Below are 16,953 nucleotides of genomic sequence, written 5' to 3'. Positions count from 1 at the left end.
TTAAAGGTTTGAAGCACCTTCTTTTTAAGAGTGTGTATGACTTTCTTCTGCAAAACACAGCCAAATATGTATATCTTGAAGAACGCCTAACAACACTGAACCCCATTGACTTCCACACAAAACCACTGGGACATTTCTCAAAATATCTTCTTATGTGTTCCACTGAAGAAAAAGCCCCATACAGGTTTACAAACACGCGACGAGAATAAATCATGACAGAAACTATCACACAGTACAGAATGAAACCATCAATTCATTTATTTAATGAATTGAATAGATTTAGAAATGTAAAGCCCTTACACATATTTAATGAATGTCATAATAAACACAATAAATCAATCTGTAAATTCAATGCGTTATGAACCCCAAAGGATTTGTTAACATTTGTACTGTAGGTCTCTAAAGTTCACACACAGAAAGTGGAGATTCCGTCAATGTTTTTTTATTGTACGTTTTATTTTATCTTTATCGAAGCATATGAAACGAAACATGCTAGAGCCACACTTTACTTTTGAACCGCTACAGATACTAATGCGACCACATTTATGCTACAGAAGCTCACGTTGGTCAAAGTCACAGTTCAGCCGTCCACCTCAGAATCAACCCGCTTTGGTTAAATAGCTTATTGCGTTCAGTCCAAGTGTTTATGACGTTCATCACTTGAACCCTCTCTGTCTTCCATTCCTTTCAGTTCATTGTTCATTTTGTCACAAAAAATAATGGGGAGCGGGAGGAGAAGATGAGGTGTTGGGATGAGGAAGCTGAGATTGGTTCGAACTGATGAGCTTCTCGTATCGAGCTTTGTAAGTGTCTCGCTCTCTCAATGCGCGAGTCAGCTCGCACTGTAGTTGCTCCAACTAAAACAATCCAAACAGAAAATAGTTTAGATTTATCTTGAAATTGTGTAATCTGGATTTTTCAGAAAAAATGATTGAACTTGAAACATTAGCTCTGTTCCACAACCTAGTGAGTTGTCTTGCTGTGTGTTGCTTTTAAAGAAAAGTTTTTAATTACAAAAAAAACAAAACAAGTTTATTCAAGTGTTCTATTCGTGTCCTTCTTTAAATAAAAATAAGAAAGGGTACGTTCTGTGTACTTTTGATGTACTTTTCAGAAAAAAACATTGCTGTAAATTAGTTCGCTTATTAGCTTATTATACTTTATTAAGTGTATTTTTACATACTAAAAGTGGGACAATTTAGTCTCAAGTAATATTAATATTGTACACATACAAGTATACTAGAACTAGAAGTTACTTCAGAAAAGACACTTAAAATATATTGAACTTGTGATTATGTATCCTTTATAAAATGAACTTTTTTTTTAAGGAGCTAGGACACAAAAACATTTAGCAACATCATACATTTGGCAATGTGCAGTTTTAAAGAAGACATTTTAAATCGTATCAAACTGAATAGTAAAAACATGTTTGTGGCAATGCATTGTGGGATTGCAGACTCTGTGATGCTGTCTTGGTGTGAAGGTGGTCAGTTCATAGGGTTTGGATCAGAGTGTGTGTTTCAGTTCGTGTGTGTAATACCTGTTGTGTGAGAACGTGTTTCTCAGATTCGAGTGCGTGTCGGTGCTGGAGACGTTTGTAACGGCAGGACTGAGCATAGCCTCGATTCTTCAGCGTCCGTCTCTTCTGTTTCAAACGGACCACCTCATCTTTGCTCACCCCACGTAAATGTCTGTTCAGCTCCCTCACCGACAGATTAACCAACTGCTCATCAGAGAAACGCTCGTCCACTCCACACTGACAGAAAGAGAGAGAGAGTGAAAATCAAATGTATTTACACATCGAAACAGCACATGTAATGTCAAAATAGAAATGTGGTCACAGTCCTCCTGAAACCTCAGATGTCCAAATTCGTTGTTTTTCAGGAAATGGAAAAAACACTGTGCTTTTTAAACGATTAAATACTGTGTTTTCAAAGTTGACAAGCACTTTTTAAATATACATTTATTGGTTAGATATGTGCAAAACAAACATAAAGGGTGACTAATAATAATGATTTATGGCAAAAAAATGAAAATCATGAAATATGGAGATAAGAGGTTTCAGAAGGACAGCAGCGATGTGTTAGTGTACTGCTGATGTGTGTATTAACGCCACAGAGAAGCAAGAAGTTTTTTTCTTGTTTTAAACATAAATCTCACAAACTTTTGTCACTGATTAAAACAACACAGAAATTTGCAGTTTTACAACATTTTTTGAAATACGATAAAAAAACATCAAATGACACAAAAATACTGCAAATTTAGAAGAACTAAAACATGTAATTTATGTAAAAAAATTTTTTTTTTTAATTGTCATTTTATTGAAAAATGTTTTTATTTTATGGTATTTTCTGGTGCCCCGGCTGCCAGAAAATTTCTGTTTTTACGGGATTTTTGTTACAGTGAAATACAGTAAAAAAAAAACTTTCAAATGACAGAAAAGACTGCAAATTTAATGTAGTTTAATGTAAAAAGTGTTATTTTACAGTATTGGTGCCTCATCTGCCAGAAAAGTTTTTTACTATATTTTTTACAGTGAGGGTAAAAGTATTTGTCAATATTGTTTTTTTGTGGGAAAATATATAATATGTGATTTTATAATAACTTTAGTTTTTTTTTAGAATGTTGATCAAATGTTCTTTATATTGGATAAAGGTTATAAAATGTGAAAAATATGTTTTTGACGGAAAGGTTCTTTGGGGAACAATAGTTGTTCTACACGTACATAGCCTCTAACACCAGCTTTCTCAGAACACTAAAGTGTTTAGTAAAGGTTTTAGGTTTGAAGGTGTATATTTGCACATTTGTCACGCTTCAGACTGTGTTCATGTGAATGTTTTTGACAGCACATATACAGTATCATAATCTGATTTACTGCAAGTGACAGTTATCAGGATTACATCACAATAATAGCAGATATTATTGTAATCTCATAGTGCTGCTCTACATTTAGACACTCATCCAGCGCTCACGTCCAACTGCATGCTTTACTTCAATATACCCCTAGCACAGCCCACACTACAGCGGGACAACGTTATAGAAACTTTATTAAGATTGAAATTATGCAAATTAAAGTTTTACCCAACAATTCAGAGATAATTCTATTGGACGTTGCACTCAACCATCAGCAAATCAGCATTTTAAATATATTCAAATTAGTATTAAATGCAGGTGGAGCTTAATTTCTTATTCTTATGTTGAATACTCAACAATATAATTTTATTACTGTGTTGGTGAACATGGGGATGTAAAGGTTGTGTTGATATAATGTACCTGAGTGACTTGCAGATGATGATGGAGATGATGATGGTAATGGCCATGCATTGGATGATGTGGATGATGAAGGCGGCTCTGTGGACTAAGGGCTTGTGGGTAGGGACCGGCCACTGTGTTGATGTTGGAATGAGATGGAGCGTTGGAGGAAACGACCAGTACAGGGCGATGACACATGTCAGACGGCTTATTAAGAATAACATCAGTACTGCTGTCACTGCCGGAGTCGCCCATGTGACTGCTGCTCACGCTCTGAGACAACCCCGGGAACTGAAAAGAGAAAGAGAGTGCGTTCGAAAACCTCTTGGTTCAAGGGGAATATTTAGGCAGGACACATTCTTGTATTTCGTCTGTGTAGATATGGTGTAAAAAGTGTGAAGTGGAGTTGGAGTGCCATCGAGTAGCAATGGTGTTTTTTTTACCGGAAAAACACGGTAATTTTCCGGCAGCTCGGGCACCAGTAAAATACCGTTACTTAACGGTTTAATACCGTAACATGGTTTTCTTGTACATGTGCAGTCTTTTTCTGTAATTTGACATTTGAACCGTATTTAAAATTTGTGTAAAATTAAAGCTTTTTTACAATGTGCGTACTTGTGTTAAGAACAGCACACTTTTTAGGACCCGTCATTCGGGATAGAGTGTGTTTCGGGGTCGATACAGAAATTCATAACATTTCCAAATGAAAGCTTACATCGTACCTGTGAGGTCACCGCCGCTGCGGTGGAGTTCAGTAGAGCCTCCACCGCATCCTCACATCCCAGAAACCCTCCTCTCTCGCGGTCCCCTCGCTCCGGCACACCGCCCAGAGCTCCCAGCAGAGACGCCGCCCCTCCGGGCTCCCCCCCGAACTGTTGCTGCAGGGCGGCTAACCACAGCAGGTCTTCCAGAGAGGTGGGGTTCGAACACGGCACGACGGCCGGGCTACCATCCGGGTTCCCCTGAGAGATGGAGCTCTGCCCCGACATGTATCCTGTGGATACAGACAGCGGGAAAGACAGAGAGGAGGAAGAGGAGGAGGCGGACGGGGGTGGGTGCCCGTCGCTGAGCGTCGGCGATGGAGGAAGAGAGGTGTACGGGCTGGAGCTTAGACTGGAGTCGTGTGGAGGCCGAGGAACGTAGGGAGAACCGCTGGTCTCCTGATGGAGGTCTGTTTTGGGGTATAGGCAGGTTGAAGGAGGCGGGGGTGTGTCGGGCTTCACTTCAAACTTCAGCAGGTCGAAATCGTTGAGATACTCCATGGCCAGAGGACTTGGGGGAAGAGAGGCTAGCGGAAGAGATGAAGATGACATTGTTGTGTCGATGGGAAATGAGGAAGCCGCTGTCCTCTTGTCCAGTTTAAGGCACACGGAATCAAGCTTCTGAAACGGAATGTGCCAAAGTCCTTTAGGCCAGATTGAAACCCAGAGCTCTGACTGGACAAATCCACTGTCTCTGTGTCTGTGAGTGAAACTTTAATGTTTCCTTGTGTTGAGAGTTTCTTGTTCTATCATCTGAAACTAAAAGACAAAAAAAACTGGGAAGCAGACGGCAGCCACCATCAAAGAAAAAATCATTTGTTTAGTTGGTGTATTTTAAAGAAAATGAATACAATAAACCAATAATCGAAAAAAGTCAAATAATATTAGAATATTAGAAGCAATGATTGCTTCTGAAGGTCTTTGCACTTACGTTTCAATTGAATCCAAATACTTACACAAAATACTGTAATAATTAACATCGGAACCTACATTTTAACTTCACATTTAAAGGGATATTCTGTCATGATTTACTTAACCTCAAGTTGTTTCAAACCTGTAGACTTCTTTTTCTGATGAACACAAAGAAAGATATTTGGAAGAATGTCAGCGACTGACATTTGTGGGGCACTATTGACTACCACAGTGAAAAATATATTGTATCTTTTTTTGTTCTGTTGAACACAGAATGAGATATTTTGAGGAATGTAGGTAAGCAAGCAGTTCTGGGGCACCTTTGACTACCATTTAATTGTTTCTGCTATGGTAGTCAATGATGTCTCGGAACTGTCAGTTGCTAATATTCTTCCAAATATCTTTCTTTGTCTTCATCAGAACAAAGACAGGTTTGGTACAACTTCAGGGTGAGTAAATCATGACAGAATTTAAATTTTTGGTTGAACTGTCCCTTTAACATTCCCATGATTGCATAAAAAGTGGGCGTCTTAGCTGTCCACCCAAAACCTAGACATAATTAATTTTTTTCATAGAATTATTGGGACACCTGTACACTGTACCCTGTCAGACCAGAATTGTCAATAGTTTTACATTTACATACTGTAGGCCAAAGTGACTTCACTGTAAACCCAAATGCTCAAAATAATCAAACAGATAATGTAAATGTAGTCAGTAGTGTAAACTTCACGTTATAAAAAAGTTCTAGTTACTTAATTTTTTTTTAAGTATAACGATTAGTTTTGATTAACTTCCAGTTTTGACTAAAACTCAAAAAATCTGCTCCTTGTTCAATTGACTTAATTTAAAGACGTTAATTCAACACAATTGGTCGAGAAAGATTTCCAATTCCCAGCATTTTTGGGAAACATTTTCGTCAGACCGCATGAGGAGAGTTACTTTAAAATATGATTATTTGATGTGTTTTTCAGTCAAATGAAAGATTTGTTAGTGTTTAATGTGTTATCTTGTATATTTAGAAGAGTTTGACATATAGTGTGAGCTCACTAAGACTTATTAAGAACTTTAATTAACATTAATCAAAATTTGAAAGTTCTGCTCACTTAAACCAAGAACCTCTAAAACACAGATAATATTACAAATATCAACACAAAGCAGCATTTTCAACCTTTCACAGTACAATCATTTCTATGTGTGATGTCAAATCTATAAACTACTGATACTATAACAGTGAATGTGTTGATAATGATGAATGTCACAGAATACTAATATAACATTACAACTCCACAGTACTTAATGAAAGAATGAAAACATAAAACAATACCTCTTCAAACATCCTACATGAAGTAACTTTACGGTTTTTATAAAACATTATAAACGTACACAGCAAAATTGGCAGTGTTAAAAAAGGACAAATTAACACTCAAAGTGTATATACTGTATAATCTACACTATCGAAGTGTGGATTATATATACACTGTGGGAGTTAATTTGACCTTTTTTAACACTGCCGATTTTGCTGTGTACAAACTGGGCAAATTCTGAATGTTTATTTAGCAGGTAAAGGGGTTTTAAATGATTCACAGAAAGGCCTAAATCCCATCCCATAATCTCACCTGCTCCTTATGAACTCACAAACATATTTCTACACATTTAAATGGCTCACAGATGTTACAATCTACACATCGAACACTATTACATCTAATGTGACTCTTATGAAACCAGAATTTGATAACTTTAGATTTACTTGTTATTGTACACCTCATGAGTTGTATAACATGCCTTTAAAAAAAATGAGACACAAACCCACTATAGGAATTATTGATTCGATACAGAAATTTCAATATCAGTAATGCCAATGCCATCAGCACAAGGCACATGTACACATAAAGCTACAATTAAACTCGATGAACATTTTAATTCCAGTATAAATAATGTCAATAAACTTATGAAACGGACTGTAAGCGCATTGTTTGAGATACTCATTGAAAGGTGGCTCTGCTTCTGTTGTTTTCTACGGCACATTTCACAATGTAACCGCCTTTAACGGTGAAAGAATGAGAATAACAGAGAAGATGAAAAAAGACGGACATTACAGAGACACACAGACGGACACGATGGAGATGATGTCTTACCTTGTGTTCAGTTCACACACATCCTGAGGTGTTGAGTGACAGATTGATTCCTGCCAAATGTGACTATATCAGTGTGTGTGTGTGTGTGTCAGAGCATGTCTTTGGCGTGTGTGAGTGTGAGCCACTTTGGAACTGATTGTCACTAACAACGCCCCCCCCCCCAACCTCTAAATCCCACTACATCCATCCATCCGTCCGTCCGTCCATGTCTCTCTCTCTCTCGACAAGTGACAGGATTTATTTTGAACTTATTCAACTATAAAATGAGCAGCACACTTCAATACACACAACTTTTTTGTTGGATTTCAAAGCTCTGAAAAGGGCAAAGAGAAAAGCAGTCAACAGATGAACACATTTCAAGATGATATACATTTATAACAAGAAGATTTTTTCTAAAACAAACTTATGATCCACACATACAAATGTCCAACAGATCTATTTTGAACATCATGGAGTAAACATGTCAGATCATAGCAACGTCATTAGTTTTCATCTGTCAGAGAGTCATGACATACTGCCACCTGCTGTACTGTGTGACACATCAGCATCAGGACACACTTATGACAACGGCATCTGATTCTTTAAATGAACAAGCCTTTTTCACACAAGCATCTTTTTAAAAGATTCAGAGTTTAGCTGCTAAACAGCTTTCTGTGTGGACATTATTTGGTTTACCAATCTACAATCTACAATCATGCTGTACTTATCCGTTAAATACAACAGATTTGTGCTTTTAATGTGCTGCTCACCAGCTCATCATTTTCCAGTGTTTAGTCGGTTTTTGGTGAAACAACTCAATATTTATACCGTACACCTTACAGTACATTGACGATTAAAGCAACGCTTTAGAACTTTAGCTCATGGTTCCCCCATGTGGTTGATAAGCGCAATTGTTTCCGGTGTCGTACATAAATGTTAAAGTCCCAGTGAAATTAAAAATGACAATTCTTATTTTTTCATGAAATATTGCAGCGTTTATAGTAAATAGCTTAGCAATGTGGGTACAACTTACAGCGTGGTCGTAGCCCCTATGAGCAGCGGCGGTAGAATTCATTCAAAAAATGAGTTTTTTCACAGGATTTTTACACTGTATTTTTTAAATACGGTAAAAAACGACAAATTACTAAAAAAGACGGTAAATGTACAAGAAAATGTAAAAACCGTAGTTTTACATGAAAAACTGTTTTTTCTGGATTTTTTTACAGTGTACATTACAACACATTAGGTTTCATCATTTTACAAAAGAATATGTAAAGAATTCCTATTGTATTGTCTGTCACAATTGAAATGAGATTACAACATAACAAAACCATTTTTTACTGTATGACTGCAGAAAAGAGCAATAAAAGTGGCTCCCAAGTTTCTATCCTGTGGAAGTGTCTCTTCATACAGTATAGAGAAACCTTATTTGAATCCTTGAAGATCATGTCAAACTAATGCCAGCAGGAATCCTATGCGCAATGTGTTAATTATTGTGTGATGAAACGTTGTTTTTGGCACTCGCGTGTTATGCACATTGTTATTATGGAGAGAGAGATTTATTTTTAGGCAAAAAATGCCAAACGGGCACTTTTAAAGATCTTTAGAGGCTAAACTTGTTAATCTGAGGGTCTAATAATGTCTCGGCGAGGAATCAATGCGGTAATGTTGTCTGATGAAATTAAATCTGATTTAGACTGTGAGAATAATACAGTCAGATGTGTCATCTTTCTGACACACACACTGTTTCACTTCAGTTTGCCTCTACTTCAGTCAAGTATTTTTAAGTTCTTTTTTGTATTTTTTTAGAGGACAACAGAGAGAGACAAAAAGCGAGGAGAGAGAGAGAGAGAGAGAGAGAGAGAGAGAGGAGGAAAGAGGACAGCAAGATAATTCTATGTGTCTTCTGAATAGTTAAAAAAAAAGGTAAACAACATTTCTGAATTAAAAAGAAAATGAACTTAAAAGTTTTAAACTGTAACTGAACGATTCTACCAGAATTCTTCCCACAAAATCTCTGTACTGTGTAAATCAAAACATGTCATTCACAAGAAGAGAAACAATACCAATAGCAACGGACATTTCGCTTCATTTTCAACCATCAAGACATAATATTTATCTTGTCCTCAAAGTTTCCCCCAACATGACCTCATGAGGTGTGAAGTTTAAGCCGTGTGTCGAGGAGAGACGTGTAGCAGAAGTTCTTCTGTTGAATGACAGCTGTTTTAACAGACAGAAGCTCGGGGATGATGTATTTTAATACAAGCTTCAAAGTGAGCAACAAGCCCCCCAGTCACCCCCATCTGATCCTATACAGATACATGTCCTAATCCACACTAACTCTGACACAAACTACAGATTAACCATCTCATCCAGCCACCCTGAATCCCAACCCCCCCCTCCCCACCCCGACCCTTACAGAATGCTCAGATGGTTTGAGTAACGTGTCAGTTATTTGACTCGTTTTTTTGATAAGACAACCTGCGAATTGTCGTCTGTGTTGCCCAGGAATTACATTGATGTTTGTAGCAATATTTGCAACCAGTTGTCATAAAATGCTTAAATACAGATGGAAACAAATGCATTTTCCTGCAATATTTATGTGATGCTCATATATATTTGCATATATTTGTAATACAAATCTATTAAAAGAAAAACTGCGCAACACAGATCAAGATGATAGAAAAACAAGATATTTTTGCCTAGATTTTCTCAAAACAATTATAATATAATAACTTTGCATAATAACAACGTTACGCTGATCATTTAACACAAATTGCTATGTTATAGTATAAAATATAAAAAATATTTAAATCATTGCTTTTCTGTATGAATTGCAAAAACCGCAATTTAATATTTGATGTCATCTTAAGTGTGCAACATGTGCTACAACTGCAGAATGACCCCATAATAATTGAATAAAGTTACAATTATAACAAAGTTTATTTCTGAACATTTTATGTTTCAGATAGGTGACATGTGTTGTTCTTCATGTGTGTGTGTTGTGCGTGTGGAACATGCAGCAGTGTCTGTGTGTGATTATTGGACTGCTCATTGGATTAAGAGACTGATTGTACCGCGGTAATCTTGTGTCAGATTAGCAGATATGACTGCTTTGGTTAACTGTCTGTAATGTAGACACACCTCCCCCTGCAAAATAATATTACTGCACAAAGGATTGAGGATAGACGTGATCACATTGGCACTACACGTCAGTTGCTTCTACATGAATCATCTTTCAAATGGTGTGGTGCAATCAGGGCCAGCCCATGCCTTTATGGGGCCCTAAGCTGAATTTTATTTGGTGTCCCCCTGTGCCCCCAATACAATCGACTATTGTCGCACACTTTATATCTAACAATTCTATTAGTTGTAGTTGTGTTTGGGATGTAGGAATGTCATAAACACAAAACACATAAACCTTGAATTACAAGTGTATTGTGTTTGTCAACATTTGATAATTTCATTACTTCGAATTTTAGCTGAACTGTCCCTTTAAATTTTGAGCACAGATCATACAGGGACTAATGATACAAAGGTTGTAGAATTTATTGTTCAATGCATTTAACTATTTGTAACGATTAAAAAAAAACATAATTTTTATTTTAACCACAACATTTAAACACCCCTTTAAAGCCACGCAGCCCTTGAGGATGAATTGAATCTTTTATTATAATTTTTTAATTTAGCGTATTTACTTGATAACCATTAAATTAATTTACAATATGCAAACAATTATTCTTAACGTTATCCCAAATAAAACACTGAAATGACAGATAATTATAAATGACATATTTTTCATCTAAATCAGCATTTTGTGAATTGCTTCAGTGAATACTGTTGGTTGTTCAACATTTCTATCGTTGAACAATAAACTGTTGTCAAATATTGAATGTTTAGTCACTTACAGTATGTCGTGTGTTGCACAGCAGTCTTTCAACCTTAAAACTGAAGCGTCTTGCTGAACAGCTGAAGACTTGAGAGTAGATCCATCTTCTTTGATTTGATTGGTCACTGCTCGGCTCAGTAACCCAGTAGTGGGTACGGCCATGTGTGAGAAAATGGATGTGTTTCGTGAATATATTACAAAAAAGCTGTAATTTCATTTGCTCTTGGGGTCCCCCTAGTGGCGGTGAGGCCCTAAGCAGCCACTTAGTTTGCTTATAAGGAGGGCCGGCTCTGGGTGCAATCTGGTGTTCACCAGGGTTCCGTTTTGGGCCCTTTACTTTTTTGTATGCACATTTTCCCTCTTGGCCAACTTCTGAGGTCTCTTGGTCTTAATTCCATTTTTATGCAGATGACACCCAGATATACATACATTCAAAATCTGATGTTATAAAGTGGCTGTTTCTGCTGCCCGTGTATTGACTAGAACCAGTGCAAGAGTTCACATTACACCTATCTTAGAAACCTTGTACTGGCTTCCTGTCAAATTTCGAATTGATTTAAAAATTCTCTTGCTGACTCATAAGGCCTTAAATGATTTGTCTCCTCAATATCTGTCAGGACACTTAGTACCCTACATCCCAGACCGAAACCTCCGTTCAATCGAAGCTGGACTCTTAACTGTTCCGGCAACTCGCTTAAGAACTATAGGCGGCAGGGCTTTTTACTCACTGGCCCTAAAATTATGGAATTCCCTGCCCTCTGAGATTAGAAAAGCAGAATCTTTAAATATTTTTAAATCTTCGCTTTAAATTTACTTTTTTATGGTAGCTTTTATGTGACAAGTGTGAATATATTGTCTTTATTTATATTTGTTTTGTATTATTACATGTTTATTATGCGTTTAGTATAATTTCTTGTTTTTATTTCAGTTTGTTCTTTGTTTGTTTCTACCTTGTTGTTATTTTGCTTGAATTCTATTATATTTTGAATTTCTGTTACCTATATTGTATTTTTCATTATTTATGTAAAGTGCTTTGAGATGCTACTGTTAAAGGATTACAAATAAACACACAGTACTTCTGTTATTTACTGCTACTTTAAAGTAGCCTGTGTCATAATCTGCAGCTTTGAATCTGAATCGAACATTTGTGTGCTGTTTGCATGTCTCAATGAATTGATGTTTCTGAATAAAAGATACATTTTAAAGGGAATAACCCTTGGTAACCATCATTACCTAATTAAGAATAAATACATTTGATACATTTGCCTATTTTTATAATGTAAAACATGCTGTAAAGCGTTTGTGTTTGCATTTTAATAGGCTTCATAAAACTAAACAAATATTTGTTCACTTGCCAAATGGGAAAACAAGGTGTCAAAAAAGGACAGTCGGGTCATATGATGATTTCATGATCATGATGGGAATATCTGCTCGGTATAATCTGACCTCTGGATCAACAAGACAACTGCATTACAATATACATTTTACAGTAGTTTTCAATTGGATTCATTCTTACATTCAGAGGTATATAGTACTTGAGTATTTTACTCAGGGACATTTATCGAGTATCTTTATTAGAGTGTTTTGGGGTGGGGTTACACTACATTATGAAGCTTGTACAGTTTACTCCACTACATTTCATAAAATACATGTTTTTTTACCTTTAATACTTCAGTACTGTACATTAAAAATCTACTATCTTACTTTTACTCAAGTAAAACGATTTTTGAGTAATTTACTTAAGTGAAAGTAAGAAAGTATACTTTGACTTTTAATGTACTTTTTTATGTCAAAATTGCCATGTCTTTTTCAACTGTATTGAGTAAAAAGTATGATATATGCCATGCTTTATAATGTATAGAAGTGAAATGTTTCCATCTAGTAAAAAATGTAAAAATACTTGATACTCAAATACTTTACACCTCGGGTTATATGTAAAAAAAATGTCGCTGCAGATATACAAATCAAAGTTTAGATATTCAATAATCAATTATATAATCAATTATATTTAAAAATAAACGTTAAATAATTCACATTTTATAATTAAAATGTACTTTTAGTTTTAGTATTTTAATTGCAATGTTTGTTTCCATGGCATTACTAATAGTTAAATGCCAAATTCTCACAAATGAAGAAATGCAGATAATGGTTACACAGAATGGTAAAAGACATTCATGTCCCGGTGCGTTTGGTTATGTTGTCTGTTGGTGACAGTGTCTGGGTTTGACTCTGAAACCCTCAAAGCAAGCACACACACAGGAATAATGTCTAATCTGGATAGAGCCGAAGAGAAGAGAAGGTCGGTGGCAGACAGTAAGATGGTGGAAACAGAGGGTTAGAGGAATGAAATGAGAGGAGGGATGAGAGGATTAAGACGGTAAATATGTTATTTTAGCCCACCGTCTGAAAAATGACACTAAATCTGTTAAACTCACCCACCCGCTGCCTCTCCTCTCATCCAAAGCTGTCACTTCTGTTACTCTATTATTCTGACATCTCTCCGTATATCACAAAATGAGCAAAAGAGAGAAAAACAGTGTTTAATAAACTAGATTTTTAAAGGAAGTTTTTGTTTAAACATATGTTCACCTATTACACAATTTTGAATTTTATTTATTTTCTTTTTACCATAGAGTGTCATTTTCCTTGTGTATACTTTACTTTCTGTAAGTATAAACTACTTTTCAGATACATACTCAGTAATACACTGTCAGAAGAAAAAGGGCAAAACTATACCTTTACCTATACATTTAGTTGCACAAACAAGTAACAGAAAAAAGGAAGGTGAACTTGAGTGGTTATAGATAAGAAACGAAGTCTTATCTTTTTTTGGAAACGTACCTCTCAGAATTAAATGATATAGAAACAAGCTTTAAGATGCCAACCCTTAACCAATCTGTTGAAATCCATCACAACCTTTAACGATGAATGACAGGAAAATTCTTCACAGTATAAAGGACAGCCGTCAAAATGACCAGCTGAAGTGCCCTTGACATCCACCAGAGGGCACTCCCCACTCGTCCATTGAACTACATTTCCCAGATTTTCACTGTGTCTCATTTCTTCTGCTCAAAGCAACAACATAAACAAAGGTTACTGCGCATGCACGCTTTGTGGCCCAAACCTAACTTCTTGTACACGCTTGCAAAGAATAGAGTCCCTGTAGTAGATCATTTCTAAAAGCAGACAAAAGAAATAAGAAGTAAATGACATTAGCTAGCAAGTTAAAATAATGTCTAGCTAGTTTTATTTTGGGTTTCCAGTAGAAGAACTGTTACTTGGCTAAACTTAAATGCCACAAAGTTACACAACCCATTCAACAAATTGTTTTTTTAATCAAATGAATATAGACTACATTTACTTTTACATTTAGTCATTTAGCAGACGCTTTAATCCAAAGCGATTTACAGAGAGTTCAGGGAGCAATAAGTGATATGTCATACAGGAGCAATAATACAATAGGTGCTAATACAAAGTTACTAGTTTCAACAAAAGCTAGACCACTACCTGTTGAGACTACAATACAATTCAACGAACTGTTTATTTAATAAAAAATGACAATACAATAAAATATATTAAGATTAATATATAAATTGTTTAAAATATAAATATTTTATTATTAGCCACTAGGCAGACAAACAAACACAGGCCGGAAGTCAACTTTGGGAAACCATCTATATAGTATACCCCTGGGTTTCTTTTGTTCCTTGTCAATCGTTCTTCATGTTTGGTTTGCTTTTGTGCCTCTTGTTCGTTTTTCTTTCTTGACACTAAACAGTTTGCGCTTGGGTCCGTTGCACCTGACTGAAGAAACTACATGAGCAACATATTGTAGATGAATCAACCTGGTGTGCAAGTCTATTCACTGTATGTGGAAATTTGTATAATTGCCACATATTTGTGTGCAGTGCTGATCCTAGATGTCTTGGTTGGGGCCCTAAGCAAACTTGTGAGGGGCCCTTGTACAAATAATTCAAATTAGATATAAACATAACTGTAAACTAAAACTAAAAATTATGAATCAATTAACACATTAACAATGACAGACACAGAATTTGTAAATCGGAGTATTAATTAACTAAGTAGTAATTTATTGCATAATTTGGTCAAACTAAATAAGAAAAAAAACCACATGGCCTTTTTATCCGTTTGCTTCGCAAGTTCGCAAGTCTCGTTTACATAAGTGTTTTTGATTTGGTACTCAAGGGGGCCCTCGTAATACTCTGTTTATAGGAAGGATCGGCTCTGTTTGTATGCACGTTTAAAATTTCTGAATTCTTTCATTCTTTCTCATGTCATTCCAAACCTGTATGACTTTCTTTTGCAGATCACACTGGACTCCTTTGACTTCCATTGTCGGAACACAAAACCCCTGAGACGTTTCTCAAAGATGTATTATTATGAATTATTATATTTTATTATTATTAATAGCTCAAGTATATGCTAGTTTTATTAAGTGGATGTGATTTAACAGGTGAGATATTCATTATTAATGGGCTAGTTGCACAAGATGGCGCCGGTGAGCTTTTGCGACGCCAGGGTCGGCAGACTAATTTCCGGTCGTGTAACACTCTCGAGTTGTTTCGCCTTGACGAAGTGCTCAGCAATGTAAAGAGGATCTGTCACAACGCTGATATATTACTTTCTTCTTTTTTTAATCTAAAAAAACACCCATATTTGCCAGCCAAAAATAAGTCTGCTGACCCTGGCGTCCCAAAAGCTCACCGGGCGCCATCTTGTGCAATTAGCGAATCATAACTCCTGGTGATAAGAGAAGTGTCTATAAACACTTAATTAAGATGTGTCTTGTCTTGTCTATTTGTTATCTAATGTAGAACTGTAAAATAATGATTATTTTATTGTAATTGTGATGTTTTGGTTTTTGTGTATGCGGCTGACAAACGGTTTTTGTTCATAGCATCTCAAACCTGTCCCATTTACCTGAGGAGAAAGGCGGAGCTTCAGGTGAATGATTCACATCTATCAAGCCGACTTCAAGAACACACTGAGCTGGAAAGAGACAGAGTATTGAGCATTCAGGTAGGTTTTCATGAGTAGTTTTATTCTGTTTACTAAAACATATTTGCATGGATTAATAAAGTGTGTATCTCTGTTGCTGTGTTTTGTAGGACACATGCAAGAGGCCTTTGACTACGCAATGCAAATGAGCGTTCTAGATTCATGACGGATCAGAGAAATCATCTCTGAAGGTCTTTTTATCTTCACACACAGGTAGGAAAGAACCTTCTCTCCATCATTCTGTTAGGCTTTAGCCAGCAGTAATGGTCGCTTTGAGGATTTCAGTAGCCTGACGTCTCCTTCAGTCATAAAGCTTACAGAACAAAGGGTAAGAAGGCCAGCTAATCATTTCCTCATGAGATAAACCCCTGCTGCTATTTAACTCACTGCTGACGAAAAGAGAAAATACAGCTGCCATGCCATTTGAATGGAGGTTATTTATGGTGATACACTTTCAAATAAAGCTGGGGGATTTTGAACCCATGGTTGGGTCAGTTATGGACAACGCCAAGAGTGGACTAAAGCCAACATATGTGGTGTTGTTTCAACTTATTTCAAAAACGAGTATTCTAATTTGTATTAAATATTAAACTACGTTTGGCATTACTATTAGTGTATATATACTCTTACAGTATTAAGCAAAGTTCCAGTATATTTTTTAAGTTGACTTTATGTAGTTATTAGCTACGAGTTTACTTTAAGCCCACTTTAAGTTTATAAAAGCAAACTTTGAGCACACTAGCTTACAACTACATTTGGCTCAAAAGAACAAAGTATATTTCTGAGAAGCATATATAAAGTAGACTGAAAGGTTTTTTGTTGTTGTTTTAAAGCAATATACTTAAAGCACAACTTTTAAACAACCATGGGTTGGTTCATTTGTTTTACTTTGGTCCAGAAATGTGTGTTTAGATGATAGAAATTCGTTTTGAAAATCGGTTTAACGTGTTAAAGCCCCAGTGAAATCAAAATGAATGTGTTTTTCATTTTATTAAAAATAAGTTAG

The 16,953-nt window shown here is 36.0% G+C and overlaps 1 protein-coding gene across 1 annotated transcript; it reads right to left on the bottom strand.

The window, feature by feature from the left end:
- Window positions 1-253: 253 nt before the first annotated feature.
- On the bottom strand, window positions 254-7,155 carry nrl (neural retina leucine zipper). The gene is made up of 5 exons (XM_057353531.1): window positions 7,061-7,155; window positions 3,975-4,772; window positions 3,274-3,543; window positions 1,541-1,756; window positions 254-857 (listed from the first exon to the last, which is right to left on the bottom strand). The coding sequence occupies exons 2-5, from the start codon at window positions 4,563-4,565 to the stop codon at window positions 708-710; spliced, it is 1,227 nt and encodes a 408-aa protein (XP_057209514.1). The 5' UTR covers window positions 4,566-4,772; window positions 7,061-7,155; the 3' UTR covers window positions 254-707.
- Between the last annotated feature and the right edge of the window lie 9,798 nt (window positions 7,156-16,953).

This window comes from Triplophysa rosa, linkage group LG15 (genome assembly GCF_024868665.1).
Source record: "Triplophysa rosa linkage group LG15, Trosa_1v2, whole genome shotgun sequence".
NCBI classification, from domain to species: domain Eukaryota; kingdom Metazoa; phylum Chordata; class Actinopteri; order Cypriniformes; family Nemacheilidae; genus Triplophysa; species Triplophysa rosa.
Note: the sequence above shows the minus strand (reverse complement) of the source record. Positions and strands in the feature narration are given on the sequence as shown.